General features: G+C 54.3%; 3 protein-coding genes across 3 annotated transcripts; 2 read left to right on the top strand and 1 right to left on the bottom strand.

Annotated features, from left to right (window-relative positions):
* Window positions 1-42: 42 nt before the first annotated feature.
* Window positions 43-3,852, top strand: H6S33_001329 (uncharacterized protein; the record flags this gene model as incomplete). The annotated part of the gene is made up of 4 exons (XM_044832695.1): window positions 43-2,538; window positions 2,605-2,770; window positions 2,824-3,731; window positions 3,787-3,852. 4 exons carry the CDS (start codon window positions 43-45, stop codon window positions 3,850-3,852), a joined length of 3,636 nt encoding a protein of 1,211 aa, XP_044694296.1.
* Window positions 3,853-6,896: 3,044 nt separating this feature from the next.
* Window positions 6,897-9,363, bottom strand: H6S33_001328 (uncharacterized protein; the record flags this gene model as incomplete). The annotated part of the gene is made up of 7 exons (XM_044832694.1): window positions 6,897-7,188; window positions 7,243-8,381; window positions 8,447-8,604; window positions 8,684-8,792; window positions 8,851-9,067; window positions 9,150-9,255; window positions 9,312-9,363. 7 exons carry the CDS (start codon window positions 9,361-9,363, stop codon window positions 6,897-6,899), a joined length of 2,073 nt encoding a protein of 690 aa, XP_044694295.1.
* A 1,110-nt stretch (window positions 9,364-10,473) lies between these two features.
* On the top strand, window positions 10,474-12,642 carry H6S33_001327 (uncharacterized protein; the record flags this gene model as incomplete). The annotated part of the gene is made up of 1 exon (XM_044832693.1): window positions 10,474-12,642. The coding sequence occupies one exon, from the start codon at window positions 10,474-10,476 to the stop codon at window positions 12,640-12,642; it is 2,169 nt and encodes a 722-aa protein (XP_044694294.1).
* Window positions 12,643-13,960: the final 1,318 nt, after the last annotated feature.

The raw sequence follows: 13,960 nt of genomic DNA, 5'->3' as shown, positions 1-13,960 counted from the left end.
AATAACTGAGGGTTTCATTTAAAAAAAAAGAGTGAGGGGGGAATGGCTGATCCCGGCCAGGACAATTCGCACGGCGCCGGCTCGATGGATCCCAATGGCGCCGCAACCAGTGCGAATTACTTCGAGGCTATGGGGAATATGGACTCTCTCGCGACTGCTGCCCATGCTCAACAACAAGCTCCCTATAGTCCCCATGGAACGACATCGCAACAGCAAGCAGCAGCAGCGCACAGTCTAGTAGATCCCATGTTCTACATGACTGACCAGCAGCAGCAGCAGCAACAACCCCAGCAATATTACCCTCAACAAGGTTATGTGCAAGGAGCGACAGGATATCCTACCCCTACACCAGAGCAATGGCAGCAGGCTTTGATGGACACCGCTGGAGGAAACGTCGTTGGTTTTCAGCAGCTGTTTGGCCATCATATTCAGTACCAGAATCAGCAGCAGCAACAGGCACAACAACAGCAGCAAGCACAGCAGGTTCAACTACTCGCAATGCAGCAAAGGGGACAACAGCAGGTTGCAGCCGGGGCATTGGCTCAGGGAAATATGGTTCAGAGCGCAGGAATGATTCAGCATGTACAACAACATGCTGTCCATCCGCAATACGCTCAACAACAGCAAATTCAACAGCATCAAGCACATCAACAACAAGCTGAAGAACAAGCTCAGCAGCAGCAGCAACAACAGCAGCAGCAGCAACAACAGGCGCAGCAGCAACAACAAAACCAGCGCCCTCAAATTATCACTGGGGCACATAGAGTCGCTCCCCCGGGACCACATGGCATCTCCGCGGAATCCTCGAATCTGTCATCCCCTCAATCTCTCGATACCTCGACTCCTATGGATCTTGACTCAGCGATATCATCAAAAGTACTTTCGACTCCAACAGTACGAACTGTCCCGGATCGGACTCTAACGAAAGGACGAGCCGATTTCCGACCTAAAACCGCCATACCACAAGATCTGACAGCAGAAGAATATGCCCGGCAATGTATCCAGGCTGCCATTGCTAGTCGTCTACCCCCATATGCTCTACACCCCAACGAGTATCTCATACTCAAAGACCATATCAACCATATTCAAGTAACAACCTATATCCACATCCGAAATGGGATCCTGCGGTTATGGCAGCGGAATCCTCTTGTAAGCGTTACTAGGGAAGAGGCTGCCGGTTGCGCAAAGGATTATCGTTTTTTTGATGTAGCAGAGGTGGCATACGAGTGGTTGGTACGGCACGGGTATGTTAATTTTGGATGTATCGAGGTTCCAAATACAATCCTACCATCTCTAAATACGACAAAGGCTCGAAGAAAGACTATTGTTGTTATCGGCGCGGGTATGTCCGGATTAGGGTGCGCAAGACAGCTAGAAGGGTTATTTTCACAATTCGGGGATAGGCTGCCTTCCGGGGAAGCACCCCCGAACATTATTGTCTTGGAGGCTAGAGGAAGACTGGGAGGAAGAGTCTATTCACATCCTTTAAAGAATCAATATGGCGCGAATCTCCCGGAGGGGAAACGGGCTACTGCAGATCTGGGAGCACAGGTTATCACGGGTTTCGATAATGGAAATCCACTCGGTGTGTTGATTCGAGGACAATTGGCACTACATTACCATAGTCTGCAAGATAACTCATCCCTGCATGATTCCGATGGTGTTTCCGTCGATAAGGATCGAGATACTTTGGTGGAACGCCTCTACAATGATATTCTGGATCGGGTGTCAACTTTTAAAAATAAAATTGTCGCACAGAAAACAGTCGAGGGTGATCGGGAGCTCATCGATACCGGAAAGGATCCAACCGGCGAAGGTGGTGAAATGATCTCTAAGGTAGAGAATAATGAAGTAGATTTGCCATCCGTCTATAGCGCTACAGACGAGATCTTCTCTGCAAATGTCGACAAATTTACAGGAAAGCCTTCCACAGCCACCGGCTCAAGTGCCAAAGTCCCCGCAGCCGAGCAGGCCAGAAAAATTGGTTGGCAGCTGAAACCGGGAACCACTGGCGAGGAGACAATCATTCTTGAGCCTCATGGCACTGATTCACGGCATCCAACACTCGGGAAGACAATGGATTCTGTACTACGGCAATATCAAAATATTATCGATATCACCCCCCAGGACCTTAGACTCATGAATTGGCACTATGCAAACTTAGAATATGCGAATGCCTCCAATGTTGACTCACTATCCCTTGGTCATTGGGATCAAGATGATGGGAATGACTTTAGCGGAGCGCATGCCATGCTGTTGGGTGGTTACACCCAGCTTCCGAGAGGCCTGTGGCTCAGCCCTAGTAAATTGGATATCCGAACACGACATGTAGTCAGAAAGATCACATATACTGCAGATGGGAATGTTCATGGAGGTGCCACGATTGAATGTGAAAATGAACAAGTCTTCCATGCGGATAAGGTTGTTGTCACGTTGCCATTGGGAGTTTTGAAAGCAGAACAAGTGAAGTTTGAACCGGCGCTTCCAGACTGGAAGAGTGGTGCGATCGAGAGATTGGGGTATGGATTGCTGAATAAGGTCTGTACATTGGAACCTTAATGGGCGACATCAAGCGTCCAGAAAGAATACTAATTGAGGACACAGGTGATTTTGGTATATGATGAGCCTTTCTGGGACGTAGATAATGATATGGTTGGCTTGCTAAGGGACCCAATGGGTCCTCCCGAGATTCAGGAAAGCTACGAGGCGAATAGAGGACGATTCTATATGTTCTGGAATTGCACGAAAGCCAGCGGGAAGCCTACCTTAGGTATTTTTCCAATCAAAAAACATCTTTCGCACTCTGCTAATAGATCTATCCAGTGGCCCTCATGGCCGGCGAAGCTGCAATGCAAACAGAACTCGAATCAGACGAGGTACTTGTCAAAGAAGCTACCTTCTACCTCTCAAAAATGTATCCCACCAAGAACGTTCCACAGCCCACAGAAACCATTGTTACACGATGGAAGAAAGACCCATACTCACGAGGCTCCTACTCGTATGTGGGACCTGAAGCCACTGCGGATGACTATGATCTCATGGCGAAGCCTGTCGGAAGCTCTCTCTATTTTGCCGGAGAAGCGTCCTGCAAGTCGTACCCTGCGACAGTACATGGTGCTTATATTAGCGGCCTTCAAGCCGCGAGTGAAATTGCAGAGTCTATTCTAGGGCCCATACACGTACCATCACCACTCATCCCGCCGAAGCCAAAGTTCCAGGGTTCATATGGCTCATTGGCCGGTTCCAAGAGAAAGGCCGAGGACTCGGTCATCGAAAAAGCGCGAGAACTGAAATCAGCGCGGTTAGAGAAATACGAAGAGAAGCTAAAACAGGCGCTCCACGAAGCACTTGGCGAGCGACCCACTAAGCCCGGTCGGTCAGGAGCAAACCCTTTCTTGCTGTACCAGAAGGATCATTGGTTTATCTGTAAAGCCAAGTGTGATGAAGCGCGACGAAAGAGTACAAACAATGCCGAAGCTAAAGCAACAAGGAATGAAGTCCGTGCGGCATTGGGTCAGATGTGGCGAGATGCTCCAGAGGATGAGAAGAGGCCTTACTTGAACGAGACAGAGAGCAATAAAAAGAGCAACGCAGCGAGCGTTACAGAGTTTAAAAAGAAGCTGAGTGAGTACGACAAGGCAGCCGCAAAGTTTAAGAAGGAATGGAAAGAGAAAAACCCGAGTGTTCCCACCGATGAAGAGGTGTTGCTTTCAAGGCAGGCAGATTTAGAGGTCAGTTCGAACGCATATATCGTGCTTCACGAAGCTAGGTCTAACATGACTGCAGATTGCGGAAATCAAAAGAAGCAGGAAGCTCAACGGATTCATTGATACAGATGAGGAAGACTACTGATATCTCATGAAACCAGCTACGAATTTGTGTGTGGGTTTGTGTGTGAAATGATTTAATTGGTCGTCTACACTTATATTATTCCCCGACGCACTTTCAATTATCGTTAACCTTTCCTCATTTCATCACCATGCATCTACCTTCTATCATCCCCCCCCCCCCCCCCTCCTCTCTCTCTCACACACTCGGTATTTTTTATCTTATTTTATCTTCTCTTTTCTTTTCTTTTTTTCTTTTCTTTCCAATTTCTGCATTGCGTTCCCAGCTACTTATTTATTTCTTCGTCATCTTTTTATCTTATTTTGTAACCATAGGGATGAGCGGTGCTGACCACCTGTCTGCCAGCCCCCCAGCCGAGCGAGGGGAGGAAAAAGAATGCAAGGCGATTTTTGGATCGCATATGTACTGTAGGAAACTATCGGTTAGGGGAAACTATTTTTTACGCGGTCAGGGCGAATCGTTTTGGCCTCCAGATCATGTCTTCTCACTCGCTAGGCCCAGGGCACGTATTATGGCTCTCAGAAAGACTCCTAATAGCGTACACCATCTGACTTGTCCTCTAAACCTGATTTCCACGAATGAAATGCATCTCCAGGGCCCGTTCTGGTGTTCACGCCATTAGGCACCGAGTGATACACCATGTCTCCACTACCTGTCACTAAGAAAAGTAGGTACATGTAGCCAGAGTGAGCAAACCTCCTACCCACCCCGCCTAAGTATCCCACAGCTAATCACAACTATAAAAAAAAACCCTCCTATCTCCTGTATATTCCCTCCCCCACCAGCCCACACCGCATCACTCAACTCTTACACTGCTACCCATCAGTGCTAGCAATAGTGGCGGGCAAGAGATAAAACCTGGCGGGACTTCGCCTCGAAATTTTGGAGATGACAAGCGAGACCATGTAGAGTTGTATATTCAAGGGTCTCGAGAGTAGTGTGGTCCATGAGCCGGCTCGAGTCGAGCCGACATATAAGCTCGAGCTGGCTCTGCTGGTCCTGGGAGACAGGGGCTCGCAAGGCTCGAGCTTTGCACAAAATCCTTAACCAACAACCCTAACCCTCTCTAACCCGGGCCGGCAGTACCAAAAAAAACCACATTACTATCAAGACATTTAAGGTCACGACGTTAAACAGAAAGAAAAAAAATTGTGATCACAAAGATCTATCGACACTTCGGCAAGATTGACCCTTAGTTAGGTATTGGCAATTATAAACTATGAAGCCTGATATTTAAGACTATTGCTCGAGTCTCGTATTGTCTTGTATTGTGCCCATCAGTAATTATAATACGTATGCATCTGGTCGGCCAATTAAGGTTCATATAACTGCCGCGTGGAACCGGACTATACCGTTCCTCTGTGGGTTTCTATATATACGCTACTTAATTCCTATTGCTGATAATAACTCCCCCACCCGACCCGGAATACGAGTGATATTCCATGTCTATGGGGGGGATTTGAGATCCAAACTCTATATGAGGAGATTATGAGTCCGAAGCCCCGATATAGGTAACTACTATCCGCTTGAATCTCTGGATATCTGCGTCCCTATATCTCAATTTGGGACTAAAGCAAATGGTGTCTACAGGAGAGAGAGAGAGAAGAGATTTTTTTTCCAGCACCCGGCGCCCAAATTGGGGGGGGCATGCGGAGAAAAAAAAAAAAAAAAAAAAAAAATGCGGAGTGTGACTAAACAAAAAAGTTGCTGGCCTTAGGTAGTAGGCTGGTGGCTTCACCATGGAAAAAAAATGTGCGTAATGAGCACCACCAATCACAGCACACGACCAAAAAAAAACCAGAGAGTAAAAAAAAATCACAACCACAACACCCGTCGACTGCAGCCTCCATATCTCCTCGACCCTCTTCGCCCAACCCCCCCCTCCGCTCTGGGCGCGGGGGGGGGGGGGGGCAAACCGGAAAGAAAGCCCACTTGCACCCAAACAAACCCCCCCCCCCCCCCCCGCGGCCGGGTACCGTCCGAGTGATATTCCATGTCGCACGCACGCGCTCGCTCACGCCTAATCTTGACCGTGATCTTGCCGTAAGATAGAAGTAGATAGATTGGAGCGGCCCAGATTGACCGTCTAGATACCAAGTAGGCCGGGTTAGTCATTGCCAATCGTGGCAAGACATTGCGGTGGGTGGTGGATGTTGTTCACAAAAAACGGTTTTAGGACCGTTGTTACAAACCATCTATACTTTTTTGTGTCGGGCCTCTAAACTGTAACTATAAAGAGAGAGAGAGAGAGAGAGAGAGAGAGAGAGAGAGAGAGCCTTTTTTGCTCTCTCTCTCTCCTAGCTTGTTTCTACTCATCAGTTCATATAATGCATTCGGTTCTTCACGTTAATTGCTTCACAAAGGTATATCATCTGTGAAAATAGTTATGACATCTGTCACCCCCCCCCCCCTTCTTTTCTCTCTGCCACTTGAAATTTCAAGGCGAGGATATCGGGGGAGCTTCAATACATGCTTCGCCCCGTGCCTTACTTTGCAGACTGCAGCCCCCTCCCGTCCTCCATATATATAAAAGCTAGATAACCTCCCCTCCCCCCCCCCTTCTGCTCCCCAGCCAAACTAAAAACCTAAATAAAAAATACGTTCTATCATTACCAATTCCTATATAAGTAGTTCCTAGATGCCTAATTCTCAAAGTAAAATGCTGTTTTTAAAAAGTCCCCCACGATATCTGGCTGGCATACATTACCCCCCCCCGTCGCGTCCGTCCTTTTTCTCTTCTCTTTTCTGTTCTGTTCTGTTCTGTTCGATGCTTCTTCTTCTTCTTCTTCTTCTACTAGATGCTTTCTGACCCCCCCCCCCCCCCCCCCGGTGAAGTGAAATAAGATGATATAATGAAATATAGCAGACAAGAGAAAAATGAAACCAAAAGTATAAAAGAAGCAGAAAAAAAAGAATCCCTACGCCAGACACAAGCAATTTAACGAGCCATAAAGAATAAGCCATAAAAAAAGAAAAAAAGCACTCATTAAAAATATAAAAACACAACCCCCCCCCCCACCCACCACTCCCCCCACCTCCCACACACACTACTCCTCCTCCCCCCCTCTCCTCCTCATCCCCTTCAACCCCACCTGCACAACCTCCAACGCATCCCCCAACCCCCCAAGCACCCTATCCAGCTCCTCCCACATCCTCGGATCCCCCCCATCCAGCGGCAACACGCCCACATCCAACGGCTCAATCACCGGGAACCCCGTCCCGCCTGCCCCCCCCCACGGCCTGCCCGGACTCGGCGGCAGCATCCCCGCCGCCGCCGGCAAATCCAGATTCAGATTCCCCGGCCTCCCCCCAGGCGGCCGCCCCCTCGTTATATCCGCGCTGCGCGACTTCCCATGCGGGATCGAGCTCGCGAGCCGCAGGCCGCCCGCCGACGGTGGTGGCGGCGGCGTAGGCGCGATAGTCGGGAGCGGCGGTGGCCCGTCACGGATGACGGCGATGTTGGGCGCAGACTTCGACGGGAGGTGGTGCGACTTGAGGCCGAGCTGCGGTGGGTTATAGTGATTCCGCGGTGGCGACGAAGGCGCCGACGCCGCGGTGCTCGGGCGGCGCGGTGGTGGCGGCGTCGGCGTGGGCGTCGGTGACGGCGAGACCGCGCGATCATCGACCGGCGTCGGCGGCGTGGGCGACGACGACAGGTTCGGCCTGTGCACCGACGCCCCCGCCGAGTCGGCGCGGTTGCGCCGGATGCGCACTATCGGCGGCGGCGGAGGCGTGGGCGTGGGCGTGCCGGGCTTCGCGCCGGTGTTGGGGCTCGCCGCGCGCTTCTCCGGCACCCGCAGACCGTTGTCGTCGAATGTGGGGATCGAGATCATGGACACCTTGTTCTCGGGCGTGGTACTGCGGCTGCTGGCATCGCTGCGGAACGACGACTCGTACCCCAGGCTGCCCGGCGCCGGCGTTGGCTTTGCCGCCGCCGCGGCAGCAGCCTCTTCTTCGGGGCTCTGGAACAGTCGTACGAGACCCTCGGCGGCGCGCTGGCGCGCGGCTTCAGACGCTCCGCGGTAGGGCATGGGCGGTGGCGCGGCTTTGAGCGTGCTGACGTTGCTGCTGCTGCCGCTACCGCTCATCTCCTGCTTGATGTACTCGGACACGCCGCTGAGGCGGCTCTTGACCGTGTCGAAGTCCCATCCGGGCTCTGATGCGAGCGTGGCGTTGAGCTGGTCCATGTCGCTCTGGAGGGCCGCCTGCCACATGCTGTCTCTGACGCCGCCGCGGGAGGCCCATGCCTCGTAGCGCACGATGAGCTCGCGCATGAGTGAGGAGGGGAGGCCCTTGGAGGCTTTGACGAATTTAGAGCGCAGCAGGTCGTCGACGGTTGCGCGCTCCTCGGGCACCTCGTTGAGGCACAGTGCGACGAACTCGCGCAGCGGGTTGGACCAGGTGCCGCCTTCGAGGCGCGGGGGGGGAAGGCGTGGGATCATGTCGACGACGCGGGAGGGGGGGATGTTGAAGAGGGGGGGGTTCTGTTTGGCCATTTCGATGATGGTGATGCCGAATGACCAGATGTCGATCTGGACCTAGTTAGCATGTGTGTCTATGACTCTGAGAGCTGTAGAGAGAGAGAAAGAGTGCAGACCCGTGAATCGTAGGAGCCGCCGGTGAGGGCTTCGGGCGCCATCCATTGCGGCGTGCCGACGAAGGTGTTGCGCTTCCCGTTCTTGCCGGCGAGCTGCGCGGAGACGCCGAAATCACAGAGCTGCACTCGCCCGTCTTGTCCGACAAGTATATTCGCCGCTACCATCATTCATCACCGCCCGTCAGCCAAACCTCACCCACCCCAAGCCCAAGACACTGACTGCATGCATGCCCGTACCTTTGATGTCGCGGTGTATGATCCCCTGCTTGTGCAGATAGCCCAGCGCCGTCAACGTCTCGCGCACTATGATTGTGATGTACTTTTCGTCGACGGGCCCCGCTTTCATCTACTCTCGTCAGCCCTCCCTTCCTCCCAACTCCCACAAGCACAAGAGGGCAACTCACCAACGTCCTCACACTCCCCCCACTGCAGAAGTCCATGATAACCCACAGCCGGTGCCCCAGCAGATAGCTCCCGTGGAAGGCCGTGATGTTGGGCGCATCCCCGGCCTTGAGCTGCGACAGCAGCGCGATCTCCTTCTGGATGTCTTTGATCTCGTCGTCGTGCTGGTCGAGGTCGAGCGACTTGACGGCCACGGTTTGTTTGGTCTCGTTGTGGATTCTGCTGTGCCGTTAGTGGTGGGAGGAGGAGGAGGGGGAATGGGGGGGGGGGAAGGAAGGAAGGGGAGGAGGGGGGAAGGAACCCTTTGTAGACACTCCCGAAACTGCCCTTGCCGACGAGCTCCAGCACGGTGTAGGGCACGTCGGGGGGCACGCCGGTCATCTCTTTGCGGACGGCCTTTTCGGAGTCTGGGGGGTGTTAGTTTGGCTCTGCATGTTGTTGCTGGGGAGCAGAGGGAGGTTACTTTCGCGCACTCGCAGCGCGCGGTCGGTGGCGGAGGCTGCGGACATGGCCATCGCGTCTACGGGAGGGGTTCAGCAGGGTCGTGATCTGATCTGATTGGGGGGGGGGGGGGGGTGCTGTATGGCAGGTTTGGTATCGTTCGTTGGGCCCGCTCCCGCACTCCCGCTGCTGTGGTGTTGCTTTTTCCGGCACGAACGAACGAACGATCGATCGGCGGATGGCTTGGTGGGTGTGTGTGTGCGTGTTGGGGGAGGGGAGAGCTGTGGGATGGACGGGGTATAGACAGTGAAGGTAAGGATGAGAGAGCTGGTGTTGATAGCAGAGTGGGCGAGGGTAAGGGGACGACGGGAAGTGCACTGGCCGGGGGTGTTTGTTACACGGGGGCACGGGGGGCACGGGGGGGGCACGGGTTCGTTACATGTATGCGGGGAATGTTCTGTCGCCCGTTGTTGCGCCTGCACTTCCTCTCTCGACCACGGTGCCTGGCTCGCTCAGCCCGCCAGTGCAGTGGCTAGAGAACGTGTGGAAAGAAGAAAAAAGGTTTGTGGAGGGAGGCTCTCGGCTGCCGGGCCGTCTGTCGGTCTTTGGGGTGTAGCTAAAGTGAGACACTCCCCTCCCGTAGAAAATATGACAGCGCGAGCAACAAACAAGCTTGATGCCTGATCCTTGGTTCCTTGGTTCCTTGGTTCCTTGGTTCGCGCGAGATCTGATCTGTATCTTGAACGACGCAGACAGGCAGCTTGAAACGGGCAGGTGGGTTGGTTGATGCACTTGGTATGTACCTACCTACCTACCTACTGTGCTGTTCCTCTCCGCTTTGTGCGGGTTTGTCGACTTTGACATTGGCCAGTGATTGATTAAACACTGCATCCAGAGACAGCAGCTACAGAGACACAGCCAGCGGCAGAGACAGAGACAGAGACAGACAGACAGACAGACAGCAGACAGACAGCAGACAGACAGACAGCAGACAGACTGAGATAAGCGACGGAGACGAGGCACGAGTGCTCCCCCGTGACGCGCCCTCACGTGACACGGTCTTGCACCCGTGCCGTCCGTCCATCTCTCACCCAACCAAACCACCACCAAACCACCGCCAAACCACCACCAAACCACCGCCACAACCACAACCGCAACCGCAACCACACACAAACACCGCCCCCATGGCACCCCCCCACCGCCATCCCGGCACAACCACCCGCCCCCCCCTGCAAACCCCCGCCGACCTCCACCGCGCCCGCACCCTCTCCCAAGCCCGCCTCAAGCAATCCTGGGAACGCATCTTCGCCCGCTTCAGCCACGACTTCTCCGGCATCGCCGACGAGATCGACAACGCCACCGGCGCCCTCCTCATCGACAACGGCCACCTGCGCAGCCTCGCCGACGCCGACGCCGACGCCGACGACGACGACCCCAACGACACCTCCACCGACGGCGGCTTCAGCACCGACGACGAGGACACCCCCCCACCACCACCACAACCGCAGTGCGGGCGGTGCTTAGAGCGCGACGAGCTCGACAACACCCCCCCCTGCCGCCACGTGGGGGGGTTAACGAAGGAGCAGATCCTGTCGTGGACGCCCGCGAAGCTACACACGCACCTTGCCGCGCTGAGCGCGCGCACTGGCATCGACTCGTGCGACCTGAGCTTCCAGCTGCAGAAGCACGACATCGACGGGCGGGCGCTGGGGGCGCTGGCGCTGGAGGAGCTGGAGACGAAGCTGCGGCTGCGGGAGCCGGTGGTGGTGGGCGTTGTGTGGGCCGAGATACGGCGGTTGCAGCGGATCCTGTCTGGTGACGCGGATGAGGAGGAGGAGGTAGAAGAAGCGGGGGTGCAAGAGCAGCAGGAGGAGGGGGGGGAGGAGGAAGATGCATGGGCGCCCCCTCCGAAGGAGGAGGATCCGTTCTATGGCGCCGCGTGGCGCGACGAGCATCCGGATGGCACGCCGGCGGCGTTTCTGAAGGGGAAGCGGCGGCGGGAGGAGGATGGCGCTCTGGGCAGTGGGAGTGGCAGGAAGAGGGTCAAGGTTGTGAGGGTTGGGGCGCCGAAAGATGCGGAGGGGACGACGAGGAGGATGGCGTTTGAGGTGGCTATACCTGCCCGGACGGCGACACCGCCGGCTGCGGAGCGGGAGACGCCTGGGGGTAGGAAGGCGGTGAAGAAGCACGCTGTGGAGACCCCCAGTCCTGCGTCTACTAGCAAGACTACTACAGGTGCGAGGAAGACGCCGGGCGACAGATCCACGGGCAACACTACGGGCCCCGGCCTCAAGTCGATCCTGAAGACGCCGGGGCTTAAATCGATACTCATGAAGCCTAGCACTCCCGTAACCGCAACTGCAATTGCAGCTGCGGCGCCCTCGAAAGCTACAACTACAACTAAAACACCCTCGAAATTCACGACTAAGACAGCCTCGAAGTCCACCACCACCCCAGCTGCCGCCTCGAAATCTACAACTAAAGCGCCGAAAGTCGACGCACCCGCCTTCAAAACGCCGCTCCCCAAAACTCGCTCGAAATCTACCACCGCGACCCCCGCAAAATCAGCGTCCAAAACCCCCGTAACTAAAACAGCTAAGGTCAAAACCCCGATCACCACCAGCACACCCGCCAAAACGCCCTCGAAGTCCAGTACTGCGACCCCATCGAGATCAAAATCTACACCCACCCTCAAGACACCCACTACTAAAACACCCGCTACCAAAACGCCAAAACCAAAAAGCGCACCCGCCAAAAAGACCCCCAAGGCTCCCAAAGCCCCCAAGACCCCCAAGACCTCGGAACCCGAAACGCCCGGCTGGACCACATCCATCGACCGCACCAAGCTCAAGGGCCACAGCTTCCTCGGCTTTGCGGGCGCGGACGGTGATTACGAGGATGAGTTGGCGTCGCCGGGTCCTGACGAGAAAGAGCGGAGGAGGGGGAGGAGGAGTGGTGGTGCGGAGAAGGAGAAGGAGGAGGATGTTATTGTTGTTGTAGGGGGAGCGGCGGTGGATGGGCAGGTGGATAGGGAGAAAATTGGAGAGAGTGGTGGGGATGGTAGAGAGGATGGTGTAGTGGCCACTCCCGCGAGCGCCGAGTCCGCTGCTACACCAGCGGCCGCACAGCCAGTAGAACACTCAGCCCCTACCACAACCACACCATCAGTAGTAGCCGCCGCCGCCGCCGACTCCGCATCCCCAGCAGCACCAGCACCAGCACCAGCACCAGCAGCGCAGAAAGAATCCCCCATTAAGGCGGACAAAACGGTCAAGCCGCCACACGCATGCAACAAGAAGGGCTTCTGCTTCGTGTGCATGGATCTGGAGGGGGAGGAGGATGATCTGATCTGATTTGATTTTAGCTGTCGAGTAGCTAGCTAGCCTCTTTTTTTTTTTTCTTTCTTCTTCAATGGGTACTGTTCTTTTCTTCACTCGCGTTTGTGGTTGGTTGTGGATATTGTCATGGCGTTGTGAGGTTTTTTGAGGTGTAGCAAGCAGCATACTATACATAGGTAGTTTTAGAGCATAGTATAACTTAGAGGAACTAATGGGGCGGATCAGTGTGTGAGTGAGTGAGGGCGTAGTAATGAATTGGAATAACCAGCTGTCATGAAGCTCCGCTACCTACCTCTGCAACAAAACTTATCCTATGGTGACACAGTTAAATTGGAATAGCTGCCAAAAAGCTCCGCTGCCTCTAACACAAGCGGCATGTACCCATGGTGAGATGTGGGGCAGGGAAGCGGTGTCAAACATCTGAATCACAATATCTCACACTCCATTGATGCCTGAGCTAACTGCATGTAATGATATCCTCTACTCTACAACACCGGCACAATCCATGGTAACACTTAAAAGGGATACATACAATGAGTCTTAAGGACAGGGAAGGGGAAGCGGTGGTCGTCAAGCATCTGAATCACAGAATCTCACACTCCGTTGACATTATTGCCTGCCTAACTAATAGCTTTACCCATCTGCCACCCACCTTGTAGCACCCACACCCACACCCACACCCACCCATCCACGGTAGCACCAAAGGCCGGCCACACAGAAACGGAAAGCGGCGGTGTCAAGCATCTGAATCACAGCATCTCACACCCCATCGATCCATCACACCCCATCACTCCTCTGCTAACTAATAGCTTACAATCCACCCACCTACCCACCTACCCACCTACATATCGATCACTGCACCTACCTACATGTACCTACATACCACCCCCACCCCTGCTCTCGCTGTGATCCGACACTGGAGTAGAGTAACACAACCAACCCAACCCCAAGAAGAGCCAGTAGCAGTGTATTTCCTGTACATATCCTCAGACGCCACCAAAAGCAAGTCAACGAGCGTGTCCGCCCACGATTCGGGCAGGGTTAGGGCTGACCGAAAGCAAGGGCCTCGATGTATGTCCTCCACCAGAAACCGTACGCATCCCTGGCGGGCGCCCCGAACATGGAAGCCCTATCCCCCGGTACGATCGAGAGTCTCAGTGGCTTTTTTCTCCTCACGTCTCGGTATGTAGGTAAGGTAGGTAGAGTAGCAGCTAGCTAGCAGGTGTGTCTAGGAAGTAGGGAGTTGAGGAAGGAGGAGGAGTACTTAACCCGCGCTAGCTGCTGCTGCATTCTCCTTTTTTTTTTCTTTTCTCTTTTCTCTTTCGTCTGGTTT

This window comes from Morchella sextelata (genome assembly GCF_020137385.1).
Source record: "Morchella sextelata strain SCLS chromosome Unknown scls_10, whole genome shotgun sequence".
In the NCBI taxonomy this organism is placed as follows: Eukaryota; Fungi; Ascomycota; class Pezizomycetes; order Pezizales; family Morchellaceae; genus Morchella; species Morchella sextelata.
The sequence above is the reverse complement of the archived record's forward strand: the minus strand, read 5'-3'. Positions and strand labels throughout refer to the sequence as shown.